The 18,237-nt window shown below is 50.2% G+C and overlaps 1 protein-coding gene and 1 long non-coding RNA gene across 4 annotated transcripts in view; one reads left to right on the forward strand and one right to left on the reverse strand.

The window, feature by feature from the left end:
• The window catches only part of RSKR (ribosomal protein S6 kinase related), a 296,387-nt gene extending 284,829 nt beyond the window's left edge, over positions 1 to 11,558 (forward strand). Inside the window, exon 12 of the mRNA XM_069615335.1 lies at positions 8,638 to 11,558. Within this exon, the coding sequence (XP_069471436.1) occupies positions 8,638 to 8,862 (225 nt within the window). The 3' untranslated portion in view covers positions 8,863 to 11,558. The remainder of the gene's footprint in view (positions 1 to 8,637) is intronic.
• LOC138488393 (uncharacterized) overlaps positions 8,228 to 18,237 on the reverse strand; it is a 99,372-nt gene continuing 89,362 nt past the window's right edge. For all 3 annotated transcript variants that reach the window (XR_011274653.1, XR_011274654.1, XR_011274652.1), the window contains 2 exons: positions 17,759 to 17,901; positions 8,228 to 8,999 (listed from right to left, as the gene is read on the reverse strand). This is a non-coding gene — a long non-coding RNA (uncharacterized lncRNA). The remainder of the gene's footprint in view (positions 9,000 to 17,758; positions 17,902 to 18,237) is intronic.

Below are 18,237 nucleotides of genomic sequence, written 5' to 3' on the forward strand. Positions count from 1 at the left end.
TCCCCCCAAAACTGCCCTGATGAGGGCTCTGGAACCTATGGTTGCTTGAGCGTTCCGCCTTTTGCACCAGTCCCTTGGAATACTCAGGGATAAACCCCACCTGGATTCCGTTGGCCATGCATAGAGGTCCCTCCCCCCTGCCGCCACCTGCTATTCGGAATGTCGCTCCTGGGCTTTACCAGACGGCTATTTATGTTCTTTTCCCCATCGGGCTGCCCTGTCGTTGCGCTGCTGTGATGTCCGAGTGGTATGAGGCTTCGGGTTACTTTTTCTTGTCGGGTTACCAGGCTTTCCTGTGGATCAATTTCCATTCCCTGGGAATCTTCCTCTGATTGGGGTTCCCCCATCGTGCGTCCTGAGTTTCCTCTTGCTCTTGGATGTTAATTATCTGAAGGGCTTCCTGACATGTGGTTATCCTCCTTTGTTTCCCTTCCCACGTGAACACGAGCCCGAAGGGAAATGCCCATTTGTACCTGATCTGTTTTTCTACGAGTTTCTTTACTACCAGGTCCATCTCTCTCCTTTTCTGTAATGTTGACTGTTAGAGATCCTGATATAGTTGAATTTCTACTCCATTTATCCTTCTGTGGTCCATTGTCCGTGCTGTGCGGACTTCTGAGTATAGGAGGCGAGTGAGATCAGTACGTCCCGTGGACGTGCTCCCGGTTCGCCGCAGGCCCACCTGGTGTATTCGGTCGATTATTATGTCTGCGTCATCTTCCGTGGAGAATATGTCTTAACATTTTTGCTGGACCGCTTCCTTCAGATCTTTATCCTCCACTGATTCTACCATGTTCTTAATTCTGATGTTCGATCTCCGTTCGAAGTCCTTGCATTGGAGTTCCAGGTTATATGTCAGGCGGGCCAGGCGTTCCTGTACTTCTCCTTGCTGTTGTCTTCTTCTTCCAGATTCTGTACGACTCTCTCTAATGTGTCTTTCTTCTCTCCTAGGTCAGCCACCTCCGTTTTCATCTCTTGTGTCGCTTGTTTCATCTCGTGTTTCATGGTTTCAAATTGGGATTGTACCGTGGTTAAGAATTGGGCTTGGAGCTCCTTAAACCAGGATTGCATGTCCTCTTTAGTAGCCATTTCTGGTTGTGTGGGACCCTAGTCAGTTCTTGGACGGTAGTCGTCTTGGGCCTTTCCTTTCGATTGGGTTGTGGCGTCCGCCCCCCAGAGCTGGCCTAAATTTGTTTCTTGCCTGTGTGTCAGGGTTTGCGCCACACCTTGTGGGTGTTTCCCCCTTGATTTTGACATGTGTGCCGCTGTTATGGTATGGGCTCCTTCCCTGTGGCATACGGGGTAAATCCCTATTTGGTTGTGGCGTTAGAGTGGTGGTCCCTTCCCCTTGTTGGCCGCTTGATCTTTCCCGGTCTGGGAGTGGCTGGGGGTTCCTTGTCCTTGCCTGGGATGTCCGGCTTCGTAACTGAGCGCTGTTTTGCACCTTGTGCCCCTACTGCCCGTTGAGGGGGGGGGGGACCTGTAGTGCCTTCCTCTCTTCATGTATTGTTTAGTGCCTGCTTCCACCCTTGCTTCCTCTCACTCGATGCGAGGTGTGGGTGTTGCTGTCCTGGCGTATTGGTTTGCGTTGGCCCGGATTCCTTGGTTAGCTAGGGTTGGATGTTTGTTTTGTCTGTGGGGGCCCTCCGGTTGCCTGGCTGTTCCCCTGTGCCTCTATGCGGGGAGGGGGGGATCCCCGCACCTCTTACTATGCCTTTGTCTTTTGCACCTGCTCTCACCATTTTTCACTGGGTCTGGTATGTTGGTGGTGGGGGTCAACGAGGAGGCGCTGTCCTGCCCAGAGCTGATCCTGCCATGTGGAGAGGTGGAGGTGTGGCAAGGGGGGGGTCGCCTTACCGGGTGCTTGTTGCCGTCCCCCGACAGATGCGTATGGCTTCTCGTTGTCTGTGGAGGGCCGGTCTTCTTTCTCTGTCTGCCTACTGGGTCTTTGTACGGCTCTCGGCCGTGTGAGGAGAGGAGAGCTGGTCCCGCTTCGGTCCTCCTGACGATGCTTGAGGGCAAGGTCTCCTCCTGTTGGATTTCTGCCCGAGTGGGCCCGCAACACCCGCTTGTTGGTGCCTCCTTCCTTGTGTTGGCGCCTAAGTCCTTTTTTCCCCACTGGGGTCATTGGTGTTCGCTTTGCCTGTTGCGGGGCCACGCCGGGACGTTAGGGCGGCATTGCAGCGTTGGAGTCTCTGCGGCTGCCTCTCTCTGTGCGGGAGCCACGGATCTGTTCCCCTGCTTTTCTGGTTCCCCTGCGGGGGTGTATCGTGGGTGTCTGGGGGTTTAGCGAGAGTCTCTGATGTGGCCTCCTGCGTCGCCTGCCTTGAAGCTCTCATGAGACCAGAGCGGGAGTATGTGGCTCCCCCACCCCGCTGCTGGTCCTGTTGCCCGATGGTCCCTGAAGCTAGTACGCGGTGCAGGGCTGCTTCCTGGGTTGCAACAGTCTTCCCGATATGTTAGAACTCTGGGGATACACTGTAGGGGCTCAATTCCGCTTTATTATTGATCTTCTTTGTGGCGCGGCCTGGAGGGTGAGACGGAGCTCTGCTCACGCAATCTTCCCTTCACGGCTGCCATCTTGTTTTGTCAACGCTTTTATTGCCCCTCAAGGGCAAGGATCGTCAAGTTTCATCGAAGATTCTGGAAGGCCATCGGGCCTACACCGCACACCAGACCATGTTGGAGGAGAAGAAGGACAGAGGTTCTCTCTTCAAGCACTGCTCCAGTTGCAGACTCAGCAACGTGTTTGTGGAGGACAAACACAGTGCCTCTACTGTCTCCACCCGGACCACAAGGAGGTGGATTGCGAGATTTGCGTGGGATTCACCAAGCGCACCATGAAGGACCGGCACAGCAGGTTGGCGCATGGCTCATCGGCAAGGCCTCTACCTCAGGTGGCAAGCAGGGGCATGCCTCACCCAGGACTGGCCGGTCCGAGGAGTGAGCTCATAAGTTCTTTGAGGTCGCCCCATCCGTGGGGGGGTCCAAGACAAGGCCAAGCACTGTGAGTCCGTTTCCGTCGCGGTTAACGCGCAAGCAGGTCCCGTGACAAGCAGGGTGCGATCAGCATCACCATCTGCTTCCATAGCAAGCCAACGCTCAAGCACCTCCTCGAAAAGGAAGTCAGCTACTGCTGGTAAGCTGCAGGAGAGACCGGAGAAGGCCAAAGCGCCTAGCAAGGCGACCGACCAGCCCTTGAAGGCCCAGGAAAAATCGTCCTCGGCGATCAAGCTTGTGGCGGCCGCCCTATCGAAGGCGATGGGGGCCGACCCGGTCCATGGGACCCTGGTTGCGCCCAGAGTGGCCCTTCCTCCCAGGTGGGAGGCTTCGGCCAAACCGGTGGAGAAGACACCGGAGAAGAAGATGCCAGCCCTGAGCCCGGCGGCGACCCCTCAGGATGCAAAGAAGGGGTGGGCAGGGGAGGCCTCCACAGAGCTCCAAGGCACGGATTTCTTCGTCAGACGACGAGGACATGGCATCAGTTCATACCGTTGTGGAAGACATGGAGAATGACGACGGCGGAAACGCTGGTGATGAGAGCTAGGAACCCGTCGAGGGGGACGACGACGATGAGGGCAGAGCCGACAAGGACATAGGCGCTGGGCCCTGCAAGCCTACTCCGCCCCCTCCTCCTCCTCCTCCTCCTCCTCCCAGGGACATGTCCCTGAACATCTTATCCACGCTCCACACTCTGGTGTCGGAGATTCAGAAGAGGATGTCTTCGGCACCCCTGGATCCGGCGACCAGGGGCCTACCGCCGACAAAGAAGAGGAAGAGGCACCCAAAGCCTCCTCATCAGCCACCTCATCAGCCACCTCAAATGCAATGCCTCCCTAGGGAGACGGGGACAGAGTCAGAGATGACGGACAAGGACGATGACGGCGGGATATCCCCCCTGCCGAGGGTGTCACCACCTGACGAAGTGGGGTCATTCCACTCCATGGTCGCCTGGGCGTCAGAGCTTTTCCAGCTAACGCCGGAAGAAACAAAGAAAGAAGGGTTCTTATATCAGCGCCAAGAGGCTAAAGGGAAGACCATTCTGGCGGTGCCCCTTCTGGACAACATCTGGGACAAGGGCCTGGTGCTGTTGAAGAACCCTCCTTCGGCCCTAGCAAAAAGAGACCAGCTGGAGAAAAAGTACTGGGTGCTGGAGTCTGCATCCAAGTGCCTGCGCTCGCAGCCATCACCAGAATCGGTGGTCCCGGTAAGGAAGAAGTCATCCAACCCGTCATCCTCAGCCTCTGTTCCCCCAGACAGCGAGGGGAAGAAGTTGGACGCACATCACTTTTTATATATTTGTATTGTTGTCACACTTTATTTGCACTCCTGGATTTTAGTATACATGTGTCTTGGTTCCTGTGTACATGTTGTTTGACTCAAAGCTATTCACTGTGTGATCTTGTGCACATTTCCTTTGCCATATTCACTGCCTTTGTACTCATTTGACAGACACAGAGACGGCTCGTGCCTTGGGCACACTGCAACAGCACCGTCAGTTTTTTCATTCCTCAGGAGGGAAGTCGGACAGATCATTCAAAGGCTTCGCAGGAGGTTTGTCGTCATACCGCCAACCCTCCCCTTCCTTGACCCAGGAGGCCTACAGGGGTCGTTCCAAGGCCTTCGGAGGTGGCCCTGGTCGTCACCAAGGAGCCCAGGATGACGTGCAGGCCTCCAAGCAAGATTGAACCGGACAGGATATCAGGCCTGCACCCGAGTGGGAGGCCGGCTGCCGAACTTCATCAGTGTTTGGGAAAACATCACCACCGATCGATGGGTGCTGGATGCTCTCGCCCATGGACACACTCTGGAGTTTCAGCGAAAGTGGCCTCGGATGCCACCCATGGCTCGACAGGAACAACACATCCCTCAGCTGCGGCTGGAGGTTCGTGCCATGTGGCCCTGGCCCTGGAACAAAGGGGCGACAGAGCTAGTTCCAAAGTTTACTCCAGATACTTCTTGTTAAGAAAGAAGACAGGGAGCCGGAGGCCCATCCTCAATCTACGACGACTCAACAAGTACATTAAGTTCCAGAAATTCAGTATGGTCGCGTTGCAGCATGTGCTCGACCAACTGGAGAAGGAAGACTTCTCGTCATCGCTGGATCTAGAGGACGCGTACTTCCATGTCCCCATGCACAAAAAACATCACAAGTTCCTGTGCTTTGTCGTACAAAGGAAACATTACCAGTTCAAGGCTCTTCCCTTCGGACTGAAGTCGGCTCCCAGAGTATTTATGAAGTGTCTGGCTCTGGTGGCGGCCCATCTGCGCCTACAGGGAATGCATGTGTACCCATACCTCGACGACTGGCTCATCCGGGCCAAGTGACAGGACATTGCCGTTGATTACACAGAGAGGACTGTCCGGCTCCTGACGGATCTAGGATTCTCTGTGATCTTTCCAAAGTCCTGCTTGATTCCATCGCAGGGTGCTTTGTTCCTGGGAGCCAGGCTCAACACAGTATCCTGGCTGGGGGCCCCCTCTGAGGAGAGGGTAGCGGCCATTCTGGGCAAGGTGCAACAGCTGTTAGCACTCAAGATCACCATGGTGAGGACCATCAAGTCACTGCTCGGCATGATGTCGTCATGTATCTACCTGATCAGGCTCTGCAGGCTGCGGATGCGACCCCTCCAGGAATTTCTGGACGTCCATTGGATTCAAGTGTCTGGAAGCTTCAAGGACAGGATCGGCGATCTGTTTGCAACGGCGACGAACACCAAGTGCCAGAGGTTTGCCAGCAGGTTCCCCCAGTCAGGGAGCATGGCGGACACATTCTCATTCCTGTGGGAAGGACTGTTCCTTTACACGTTCGCTCTCCTACTGCGAGTCATCAGTCAATGATGATCCTCGTCACACCGTCGTGGCCGAGGAAGATCTGGTACCCAGATGGGCCTTCTCAGCATCACCTCCGGGCAAGCTTCCAGTGGTTGCAGATCTACTCGGCAGGGAAGGAAGCGCAATCTTGCACTACGACCCAGGATCGCTGAACCTTAAGGCCTGGCTCCAGCAGCGTTAGAGTTCGGTGGTTACGAGCTTCCGGCGGACTGCAGGGAGGTCCTTGCCAAAGCCAGGGCATCATCGACTCTTAAGTGCTACAGGCACAAATGGAAACGTTTCGTGACTTGGTGCTGGTCGCAGAGGATTAACCCTCTGAGGGTCACGGCCTCCTAAATCCTTCCGTACTTGTTGTCGTTGGCTAAGCCGGAGCTGGCTCACGCCTCCATCAGTGTGCATCTGGCGGCCATCTCCTACACAAGATCTCTGGGCCAGTCTTCTCTTTGGTCACACCGTCTAGTTAAGGAGTTCATCAAAGGACTGTTCCGCTCGTTCCCGCCGGTTAAGGAGCCTGCCCCGGCGTGGGAACACAAAGTGGTGCTGACTAGGCTCATGGGGTGCCCCCTATGAGCCTATGCATCAAGCTCCTCTCAAGTTCCTTTCTTGGAAGACAGCTTTCCTCATGGCCATCACCTCTGCCAGGAGAGTGGGCGAGATCCAGGCCCTTTCCTGTAAACGGCCCTATTTGACTTTCCACGAAACAAAGGTGGTGCTGCGGACGCACCCCACCTTCATGCCCCCGGTTCGATCGGAATTTCATCTCAACGAAACCTTGGTGTTGCCTGTGTTTTTTCGTCGCTGGCTGAAAGGACTTTGCACTCGCTGTATGTGGCTCGAGCGCTGAAGTTTTATGTGGCCCGCACGAAGAGTTTCCGGAAGACTTCACCGCTTTTTGTGAACTTTGGTCCTGTAAACCATGGGAAGGCCTTGTCCAAGGCTTCCAACTCCAGGTGGCTCTGCGGCTGCATCACTCATTTTCACCGGTTGGCAAACCGACCGCTGCCTGGCAGTCCGAGATCCCATTCTACCGTAGCGATTGCTGCTACGACAGCGTTCTTGTCTGGTGTGCTTCTGCTGGATATCTGCAGCGCTGCTAAGTGGAGGTCTACGCACACCTTCACGAAATTCTACTGCATCGACAGGGATTCCAGGGAGGAGTCCAGAGTCAGCCAAGCAGTGCTACGCAACCTGTTCGCCTCAAGGTGATCCTGGTGAGGAGGTAAGGGTAGTTGCTTCTGTTGAGCCTTTCCACCTCCTGTGGTTGTGTATGTATGTATATACTGCTATGTATTCTTTATTCATGAGCATGTGAATCCATGCCAGACCCCATGCTGGAGAAGGAGCAAGTTACTTAACTGTAACTGTTGCTCTCCAACATGGGTCTGGCATGGATTCACATGCGAACCCTCCCTCCGCCCCCTCTGCGGCTCTTCTTGGTCATAGTGCCACTTTACATGCTACCAAATCTGAAGATAGCTGGCAGAGGAGGGGCATAGGGAGAGGGCAGTCATTGGCTGGGGGCAGCATGACCCAGAGCTCAGTAATTGGTTTATAGGAGAAAGACAGTTTGTAAATGAAAGTGAAACCGTCTTTTTCTTTTACTGAGGATTCCCAGCCTGGCGATGGGGAATAGTCATGAGCATGTGAATCCATGCTGGAGAACAACAGTTACAGGTAAGTAACTTGTTCCATACATGTAATTTGAATACATTATCACACATGGTTAAAAAAAAAAAGTAAAACATGTTAGTAAACACGGTGTCCGGTCATTTTTTCGAATAGAAAAGTTTCGAAAGGCAAACTTTCGAATCCTTTTTTCGAAATACAAAAGTTTTGAATGGCAATTTGATCGAAAAAAATGTGCAAGTTTGCCTTTCGAAACTTGGGTTGGGGCTTGGGTTATGGTTGGGGTTGCGGGGGTGGGACTATGGCATGGGGGTGGGGGGAAACCCCCCCACAATATACACTAAAACCTTGCAACATTGCATGGAGCTGTCCAGTGCTGAAATTATAGGGCTGGACAACTCCATGTAACGTTTCAAAGTTAAAAAAGGGCATTTACATGCCAATATACACAAAACACTTTGAAACGTTATATGGAGCTGTCCAGGCCTGTAATTTCAGCACTGGACAGCTCCATGTAATGTTTCAACGTTACAAACAAAAAGGCAGTGAAATGCTACTTTTAATATGTAAAAATGCATTTCAGTTGAAACCAATCCATGACTATTGTCGATGGATTGGTTTCAAACGAAATGCACTTTCCATGTTAAACATAGCATGTCGTACCTTTTGATTTAGAAACTTTTGTTTCGAAACTTTGGCTATTCGAATCTTTTGATTCGAACAAATGACCATAAACCAGTAAACACACATTATAAAGCAACAACTATTCACCATTTCAGAATTTTATTTTCATTTTAGGGGATCTGACTCCATAACCCTCCTCTGCTGTCATCCCAACTCCAAAAATGTGCTTGTCCTAGAAACCATTAGTGACACAATATGCAATCCGTAAATGATGCACAAAATCAAAATCAGAGTAAGGGAGCAATACACACTGCACAATTACTTCAAGACAAAATGGTAGATAGAAACTTGTCATCTGTCGCTGTCTAAAGGGAATGTGGAGCTAGAATTCAAGATCCTAGACACGCATTCCCTTTAACAAGACTTTATTTGTGCCCTTTGCAGATGTACTAGCAATGTTATCCCTTTCTCTGATTAACTGTTCCCATTTTTTTAATGAAAGGCATGTTAACCTGTTTCATTTTCTAACCATCTTTTCCCATCGCCCTTTAGCTCCTGTGCAGAAATCCACATCAGCGGCTTCGACATCTCTATCAGTTCGAGAGCCATGTGTTTTTCCGCGGATCCACTTTTGACCCCATCTTGCTCCAGAAATACCCAGTACACTTTGTCCTGAATGTTCGGGAATGGGAGCCGATGACCTTGTTGGAGTCCGATGGGTTTGCTGCCTTCGACTGTGATCTTTCCGGAGTTATGTTGTCTCCAGTCCCGGCCTGACTTGAAGGCATTTTGTCTGGCCACCAGAGACAGGGAAGCTCTTCATCCACGTTTTAGAGGACTGAGATTGGTCGTTAACATTAGTTTTGACTGCAGTTGCAAAGGGAGTTATCTAAAGCTGACAGCCATGCGCCAACCTGGAAAACAAAGAGGAGGGGTGTAAGAATAATGAATGCATACGTTAATAATCTCATAAATCATAACTTGTCACAATGGCGATTATCTATTATATCCCATTCTAGTGTAGTTTCTCTCTTCGCTGTTCCTTCCTTGCACCCGCTACCAATCACCCTGATCCAAGCTATATTCAGGGAGCTCATCAGTGACATGGTACTGGGAGTCTTCAGAAAGAAATTGTGTATGCATTCAATTAATTGACCCATCTTTAAAGAAAGTAGCTATCACTTGTGAAAACTCCTCCTGATCGAAGGTCATCATATCTTGAATCCGTGTCTGACTTATAGTGTCTGGTTGCTAGTACTCACAAATTCTATATTTTTCCTTTAACATCTAAAATCGACAAAGAGTGGACACTTTTCTAGCCTCCTTTTTAGCTTGGTCACCTTTCTTTGTCCCTGTATGGGAGTTGAACAACTTATCCAATGCCAGTCTGCATCGAGTAGCTCCTCTCAAATCTGAAACTATTAGCACTCTCCCCCAGTTCTGTAGTTCTTTACTCTGAAGCTTTTCATCACTCCCTCCTGGTTGGCGAGTACTAAATAAAGTGTTTAGCAAATGGGCTAAAAAACGTGGCATGGAAGGTTGCCCAGACCAGGGCCCCCTTCCAACCATCACTTTTTTGGTTATAGTTTGTCTACCTGAGTGAGAGAGGGTATGCCCAGATTTAGGTTCCTTGCTCGCTGCGCCATAGGGAACCAAACTGCACCTCACTGATGAGGCCCAACAAAGCCGAAACATGTCTGGCGGTGCTTGTGTTTCTCTGCAGAGGGGACCTGGCCTAGCAGTTCGGCCTGGGATGCACCCACTGGTGGCAGTACCTGACTGATTTCCATATGGATTGTCCCCATTTGCATGCAATGGCGCAGACAGGCTAAAAAAGAGTGGTGTGCAAGGTTGCCCAGAACAGCAAGATGGCCGTGGATTGAAGGAGCTCCAGCCTACGATGTCATGATACAGCGCGGATCAGCCTGACAGAATGCTTCAATCATGAAAGTATGGAGAAAATATTAAATCGGAACCCTTGGAGAGAGTGCGGACGTATTATCAAATTATCTAAGAAAACTGCACACGCACTACGGTGTAAAGGGCCACAACACACACAGGCAGCCGGCGCCACTGGCAGAGGAAGACATGCAGGGGCCGGCAGGAGACAGTCATGCCCATGCAGACCACGGACAACACCAGTGGGTATTGGACCGTTAGACCCCGTGATGCAGTGGGCTACTGACAAGAAGGAAAGCGTGGCGTATGAGGCGAGCATGTGTCCTGGACCGTAAGGGGCAAGGAATGAAAGCACACCCACATCACCGCCGACATTGCAGCCCTGACAACCATAGACAAAGGCGGGAAGCAGTGCCCCACGGCCGACAGCCCGCACAGATGATCCACTAAGAGGAACTGCAGCGCTCACCGCTCCCCATACGCAGACACAGGCACGCAGCCCGGCAGACACCCGTGCACTGCTGGCCGGGTACAGGACAGGCCGGCTCCGGAAAGCATAGCATGCTGCATGGGGGAATCCCCGACAACCCCATGCAGAGATGTGGACAGCGCATTGAAGCGAACAGGCCCACTGAGCATGACCCACGCAACAGGGGGGTAAGACTGCCTCTACACAGATGTCTACGCCGGATCCGGCAACGCACACCTGAGGGACGACTCCCATCCGGACCACCCCCAAGCAAACTCACTGTGCAGCGGGAGGCCCCAGATGCCCAACAGCCGGGTGATAACACAACCGCCGAACCTGAGAAGCAGATGGGAACCACTGGGCATGGCAGTCCACTGAGACACTGGTAAGGAGCAATAACATCTTCCAGTCCTTGTGGGGCTACCTTACTCAGGAACCAGTGAAGCATGCATAACGGGGGAGGGATTGGGGGAACCCACACAAGTGATCAGCGAAATGGGTGGCAAGGCTGGCATACAAGAGGGAGTTCCACCACCAGGACTATACAGTGCCCCCCCCCCCCGAACCAAGCCCAGCTGCCACAACGCTATCAGGAACAACGGCACAAAGCCACTGGGAGGTGTCGAATACCGCGACCTCCAAGCCGAAGCAGGCACAACAAGGTACGATTGCCTTGATGGCCATCACGGATCCGGAAAGCATCAAGGCAATCATACCTTGTTGTGGGTGACAACCTCAAAACTAGCAAAAAGATTCAACTTCACAGAAATACCAAAATATACCTTAAAAAGTGAATGAATAGCACAACTCAAATATCAACCAAAACCAAGAAAATTGAAACAAGGAATCTCTCCTGAGGAACCACAGATAAAGTTGTGGAGAAACACGTGTTGGGAGATTATGTACAAAATGATAATATAAATCATGGAACTGTATACATGTGTATGAAATTAATACATGGAAAACAACAACTAAGCACAAAACTGTGCACAATGAAATTATGCAATATGGACAATGCATATGTTTAAATGTATGACATGAATACATGAAGAACTATATATATATATATACAAAATAAACAAACCAAATCATATTGGAAAATTGACTGAAATGTATTACGAGGATCGCACTATACAAGAGTACCAAACATATAATTAACAAAAATGGATGCAGACATGATGCACATGTTTTGGTCCTGTCACAGTATATTGTGGTTCTGGGGGGAGATTGTGGATCGAATGCAAGTGAGAGGTCTTGATATGTGCCCGCTTTCACCCGAGGCCTGCTTGCTTGGCTGCTTTGCACGTCTGTTAGACAGAAACCTGTGCAGTTCCCTCTGGGACCACTGCAAAAGATTTAAGACTACAGGTGTTTGGCAGTAAACCCAATTGGTAGCAGTCTGCACCACCCAGATTTACCTGGTAGCTATGGCTGAGCAGTCAGGCTTCTCTCCAGAAGAGTTAGGCAGTATACAGAGCATACACAATAGGTCAAGAGAGCACAGTAGAACAAGCAAGCACTGACCAGAGCTTGGTGTAAAAGAGATATAATTATTTATTTAAAAACACATCTAGTAAACACACTGGCACTAATATCAAGCAGTTCAAAAACACGGTCACTAAAAGATATACACTCCCTTAAACGGTTATTAGACAAGTCTTGTAAAGCAACACTTATTTTCAGACAGCGGTGAGCGCTTAATGAAGATGGCACTCTAATAACTTGGTTAAAAAGGGAGAGAAAGGCAAAGCATAGATAGAACAGGTCCCAACACTTTAAAACGAACGCAGTAGGAGAAGATGGCAGGTTAAAACCATGAAGTTAAAGTTCAGAAAGCCGGACCCACTTTAAGAGGATCCGAGAGAAATGTGTCCAAGGTCACACGGTTGAAAGTGCACCGAAGTCTCGACAAAGGTTCAGAAAAGTGTTGGACAACAGAAAGGGACCAGTTAGATGGTCAGGCGGCCAGCCCAGTCCAGAAGGTTAAGGAGTTACTGTCACCTTGTAGCAATCTATAGAAAGGGAGGCCTGGCAGACACGGTACCTTAAAATGTTGAGAACGCTCCAGCGGGGGCAGTTGTTCCTGGCAGCGGGTGCAAGTCGGAGCTTCGTCCGGGGGGAGAGAGGATCTCGTTGTGGAAGAGAGCAGAAGGCCGTTGCACTGCCAGGGAAGAAACCAGCCGTGGAGTTCTCAATTAAAAGGAGCGGTCCTTTTATTTGCGGTGCAAGGGTAAGTGGCTATCCGGTTGCCGGGGTGCTTGGCACGGGCAATTCGACCACTGGGACGTCTTGGAAGCGAAAAAGAAGGTAAACTGGTTGTTCCCACCAGTCAAGGGAAGAAAACTCTCCAGCAGGGAGATCTCCTCTGTCGTTGGGAAGTGGTGAGTCGGTTCAGCAGGGCTCCACCGGTGGTGTCGTCGTAGCAGGTCGGCTCAGCTTCTCTCTTTGGATTTTCAGGTCCTGTGGCGACTTCTGAAGTTCCAGTCCCAAAAGCCCTGCTTTTATGCAAGAAACATAGCTGTCAATCAAACATGCTAAGTGGTGAGCGAGGCGGCTCACCACTTGGGCCAATCACGCAAGAGTGCGACTTGGGTTAGCAAGGCAACTTAGTGCAAGGTGCCTAAACCCCCTCCGACACCCCCTGTGGTACCCAGACAGCGTGGCACCACTTTGGAGGGCTTCTGTGTAGAAGCCTGCCAAAAGTGGAACAAAGGGCTCGACCTTTGGTTTGGAGTTACAGAGGCGAACACAAACGCCATTTTAAAACCGAGTTCTGGCACAAAGATCCTACTGGTGAATTAATATAAAATAAATAAACCGGCGGTATCTTTAACATAGCACCAAAAAGTGGTGCGAGTAAAATGCATGGGATAATCCCATAGAGAATATTCTTAAGGAATATAAAAAGCAGTATCCACTGCCACCAGCCAAAACTCGACAAGGGGGGACGGGACAGTGCCCCCTCGAACAACAGACCCAGGGGCAATCGAATTGCCCCTACCAGTACGTCCACAATATGATGGTTTGTAACGGTTCCGTTAGTAATTTGGGACTAGTAAAGCCGATGGTGACTTTACATGCCCTGGGAGACAGTAGTCAGTCCCAGGGTATGGAGTCTATGGTGGGGGTCACCTAGGACACCCCCGGTGTTACTGCACCGAGGGTGCTGTGTAACACACATAGAAAAAAACACATGAGACCCTATGGAGTAAAAGACCCCATAGCCCATAAAACACATAGATCAACAAAGGAATACCCCAAATCATGTCCAAGAGTGCGAGAAAAAGAGTCTCACTCTTGGCAGGAGAAAAAACAAACTCCAGAAATCCAGCAAAGCTGCTGGGGGACTCACTAGGTTAGGAAATTCAGCCTAAACAGAGAATTCGCCCTAACAACGCCCCAGGCATTTGCGTCATGTCTCTAGAATGAAGGTCTTGGTGTTCATACTGGCCAAGCGACGGATAGCAATGAGGTTGAAGTCTGAGAGGGGCCCTGGCTTGGAGGACTGCTGACAAGACCTTAGGAATTGGGTACAGGCAGAGACAACGGTATGGCAGAGGGCCATGCATGATGTCCCTCAGGTCACGAATGTGGTGCCAACAGCATGGAACATACTTACATAAATATTGTTGGCACCGGTTGTCAAGGATCGGCAACCGGTGTAGGCGCCCCCATTGTATGAGCAAGAGAAAGGCCACAGCATTGACCAACATATAGAGGGTACTGAGGCAGGCTTAGCAGTCGGGGGAGTGATGTAAGGGGAGGTGATGGTGGGGAGGGTTCACTTCATAAAACTGTTGTATGCCAGGCGAACTTGGTATTTGTATTGGCAAAGCGTCTTGACTTATTATGTTTGTTCGATTGCTGCGTTTATCAAAACCAGTTTAATAAAAAAAAAAAGTATATGTACCTTCAATATGTTGGAAAGGGTGACAACCCCTGACTTGGCACCCTAAAACCCCATATATGGGCTTTGTGGCCAAGTATTGGGTTAGGGCCGGCTGGTTGACCTGCCCAATGTTTCTGTAGATGAGCTTAGGTTTAAGTTTAAGCTTATGGTGGGTTTTGTTGTGGGTGCTGACCCACTGGTTAAAGATTTGGTGATTGCGACAAAGGGAGTGCTCGACACATGCAGACACAATGATAGACCTCCTCAGAGATGACTAGCTGCGGCCCTGCGACCTGTTGACCCACATAAGCATGCAATGGCCAAAATAACCTTGGTAACACTCAAGGTACAGGGGATGGGCCATCCTATAAAGCGCAGGAGAATGCATGCGGGACATACAGGGAGACATCATATTCCTGCAAGAAACCCTCCTTAACACAGAGGAATCAGAACAACAGACACATGGTTTGGTGGGAATAGCAGCCCATTCACCTTGCCAAGGAAAAAGGGGAGTATCCATCCTGATCCATAAACGAGTCCCGTTCCAGATACAGCACACATATGGGGACAAAGAAAGGAGCTACATACTGTTCCAATGCATGCTCTACCACCACCCTATCACAATACTAAACCTATACGCCCCCACAACAGATGATACCCCATCTTTCTTCACACGCACCCTCTGTACTTGTGCCCAACATTTGGGGAACCTCTATGTGATGGGCAGAGACTTCAATATAACTCTAGACCCCAATCTGGACCGCCCCAAGGCAATGCCTCTTGCAACTCCACTAACCTGAAAAAACGGGTAGCCCTTCAAACGTTAATGGCAGACTTACGTCTAAAAGATGTATGGAGACACATTCATGGGAACTATCGAAACTTTACGTTTTACTCTCATAGGCACAATAGCTACTCCCGCCTAGAATTGGATGATACCAGCTAACGCATTACATATTGACACTGACTGCATGATATTACAGACCACCCTCTCAGACTACAATCTGGTTAGGCTTAAAATCACACTTCCAGACACAGCTCACAAATCCCTGATGTGACGGCTAAACCTACGCATTTTGCAATACCCCGATATAGTAGCACGCTTTCAAGACAACATTGAAGGTTTCTGGGAAACGAATCTCGGGCTGGGGTACCCCCCCTATGCATGCAAGGACGCCTTTAAGGCCTTCCTGAGAGGACAATGTATATCACAATGGTCGTATAAACGGAGGACCTGGGGAGAAGCTGAGGTCCACCTAACGGAAGAACTCAAAATATTAGAAAAACAGCATAAAACGACTCGAGATAAGCAGCTGCAACCCAAACTTAAAAAGCTGAGAACAAAAATTAAGCAAAATTTTGCAGATAGGGCACAGAAATCCTTTACAAGCTGGTCTCAAACGTACTATCTCAAAAGCGACAGACCGCTGCGCATGATGGCACTGGCATTAAATAAAGGACAGGCCGCATAAATGATTGCTTCCATCAGGGATGCCACAAGCGATTTAGTGGTAGGAGAGGACAAGGTCAATGCACGCTTTGCGGAGTTCTACCGTGACCTGTACACATAATCCGACACATGCACACATCAGGACCTGGAGGCATTCCTTGACTCAATAACCATACCCAAGATACCTCCAGATCAGCTAGAGCACCTAAAGACCCACATCACGGCCTCAGACATTTCAAGAGCAAATTCCTCATACTCACCCGGAAGGGCATCAGGATCCCCATTGACCTATATAAACACATAACCGAAGGGATTGCACCTACACTCGAGCCGGTATTTAAAGAGGTAGCGACTCAGGGCCGACTACTGCAGTCAACGCTAGCATCAAACATCATAGTCTTTGATAAGGCAGGAAGGGACCCGGAGGTCTGTGGCCTCCTACAGGCCGATTTCGCTAATAAATTCAGATGCCAAAATACTAGCAAAATGTCTGGCATAACGAATAGAAGGGAGCCTTCCACACTTAATTCACAAAGACCAAACAGGCTTTATAAAGAATAGGCACTCAAGTGACATCCGAAGGCTGCTTCATATTATAGCCGGGGACAATGACCCTGAAGATGTAATCGTAGCCGTCGATGCAGAGAAGGCGTTCGACAAGGTACAGTGGGAGTTCATGTTTAGGGTCTTACCGAGATACAGCTTTCCCCCACGTCTCATACAACTGATCAAGCTGTTGTATACAGGCCCTACGGCCTCAGTGGTCACCAACGGCATAGCCTCGCCCGAGTTTGCCCTACAATCTGGAACACGCCAAAGATGCCCTCTCTCACCCTTTCTGTACGCCCTTTCCATCGAGCCGATCGCGATCAAAACTACGCATAGATCCCAGATGGATGGGCATTCGCCAAGGTACGGAAGAACACTGCGTCTCTCTGTATGCGGAGGACCTACTTCTGTATATAAGCAAGGGTCCCGCGTCCCTCCCATATATCAAGATCCTACTTCAGAAATGTGTCCAGATGGTGGGATATTAACTAAACTGGAGCGAATCAGAGGTTATGCCCCTAAAACAGGACATCCCATGGGACCCCGGGAGGTGTCCCGTTCACCCCGCAAATGCAGCATATTAAATACTTGGGGATCAACATCAGCTCTGCGCTAGGTGAACTATAAAACCAAAACAATCCGCAGATTTTAAGAAACATCATTGCAGACCGAGAGAGATGGGATGCACTGGCACCCTCCCTGACAGGGAGGATTAATGCGCTAAAGATGAATTCTCTCCCCCAGTTAACGTACCCAACCATGATGCTCCCTACCGGCCCGACACCTAAAATGCTCAAGGACTTAGACCAAGCTATCGCCAAATTCATATGGCGGGGGGGAAAGGCACGAATCCGCTTAAACGTACTGTAGGCGGAAAAAGCGAATGGTGGTCTATCAGTTTACTCACTAAAAGCCTACCACCAGGCAGCCCAAATATGCTGGATCAAACGCTGGCTTGACGATGACGCCAGCTGGAGGGCCATGGAACTGGCCCGGATGGCTCTGATGACCCCAACAGAGATCATGTCTATACCCCCGCACAGAATCCCGCAGAAAATTTAAATGCACCCGATAGTCTGACCAACCATAAACTAATGGTACCGACTCCAAGCAGGGGGTACCAATACGGGAAGCACCAGCATGGGCTAGCATACCGGCGGTACTATCATATGGGCATGCACAGAAAGTACACCACAAGCAAGAAGTGGAATGGGCAAAAATACAGATAATGGATATGACTGAGGAGGGGGCCCTTGTCAAATTCCAAGCAGCACACCACATACTGGGACTAGGCCAAGGGGCCTGGCTCCACTATCGCACTATACAAGCCACGATCCATAGCCACACATCAGAAAAATCCTGTCTCCTTCTCCCACCGCCATGCGAGAAAGAAATGGAACTGCATCTGAATACCTACCCGCACCTTCACACGTTCCAATCCCTACTAACATGGCCAGAAACCATGCACTAGCGACAGCATGGGCTGAAGACCTGGGAGTACCAATTAGTGTACGAGACATCCTTCAGTACTTTGCGGTCATCCCAGCGGTATCTCCGAGTCTAAAAAACAAAAGATAGTTAATAGTGGTTAAAGGTTAATGAGGTGGGAGCGAGACGGCTGACAGAGAAATCTAATTTGCCATGTACGTATAACACTGCCTGTGTAATTAAGATGTATACGCAAAGACACAGTTTGACTATAAATGTCTCGTTTATTAAAATAAAAGTTGGGAAGGAAAAAAAACTGCACCCATCACTTTTTTGGCTATATTTTGTCCCCCTGAGTGAGAGAGCCCTTGCTCGCTATACCATAGGGAATCAATTATGAGGCCCCACAAGGCCGAAACATATCTGGGGTTGCTTGTGTTTCTGTGCAGAGGTGACCTGGCCTATCAG

Source organism: Ambystoma mexicanum, chromosome 9 (assembly GCF_040938575.1).
Source record: "Ambystoma mexicanum isolate Mex_15411 chromosome 9, UKY_AmexF1_1, whole genome shotgun sequence".
In the NCBI taxonomy this organism is placed as follows: Eukaryota; Metazoa; Chordata; class Amphibia; order Caudata; family Ambystomatidae; genus Ambystoma; species Ambystoma mexicanum.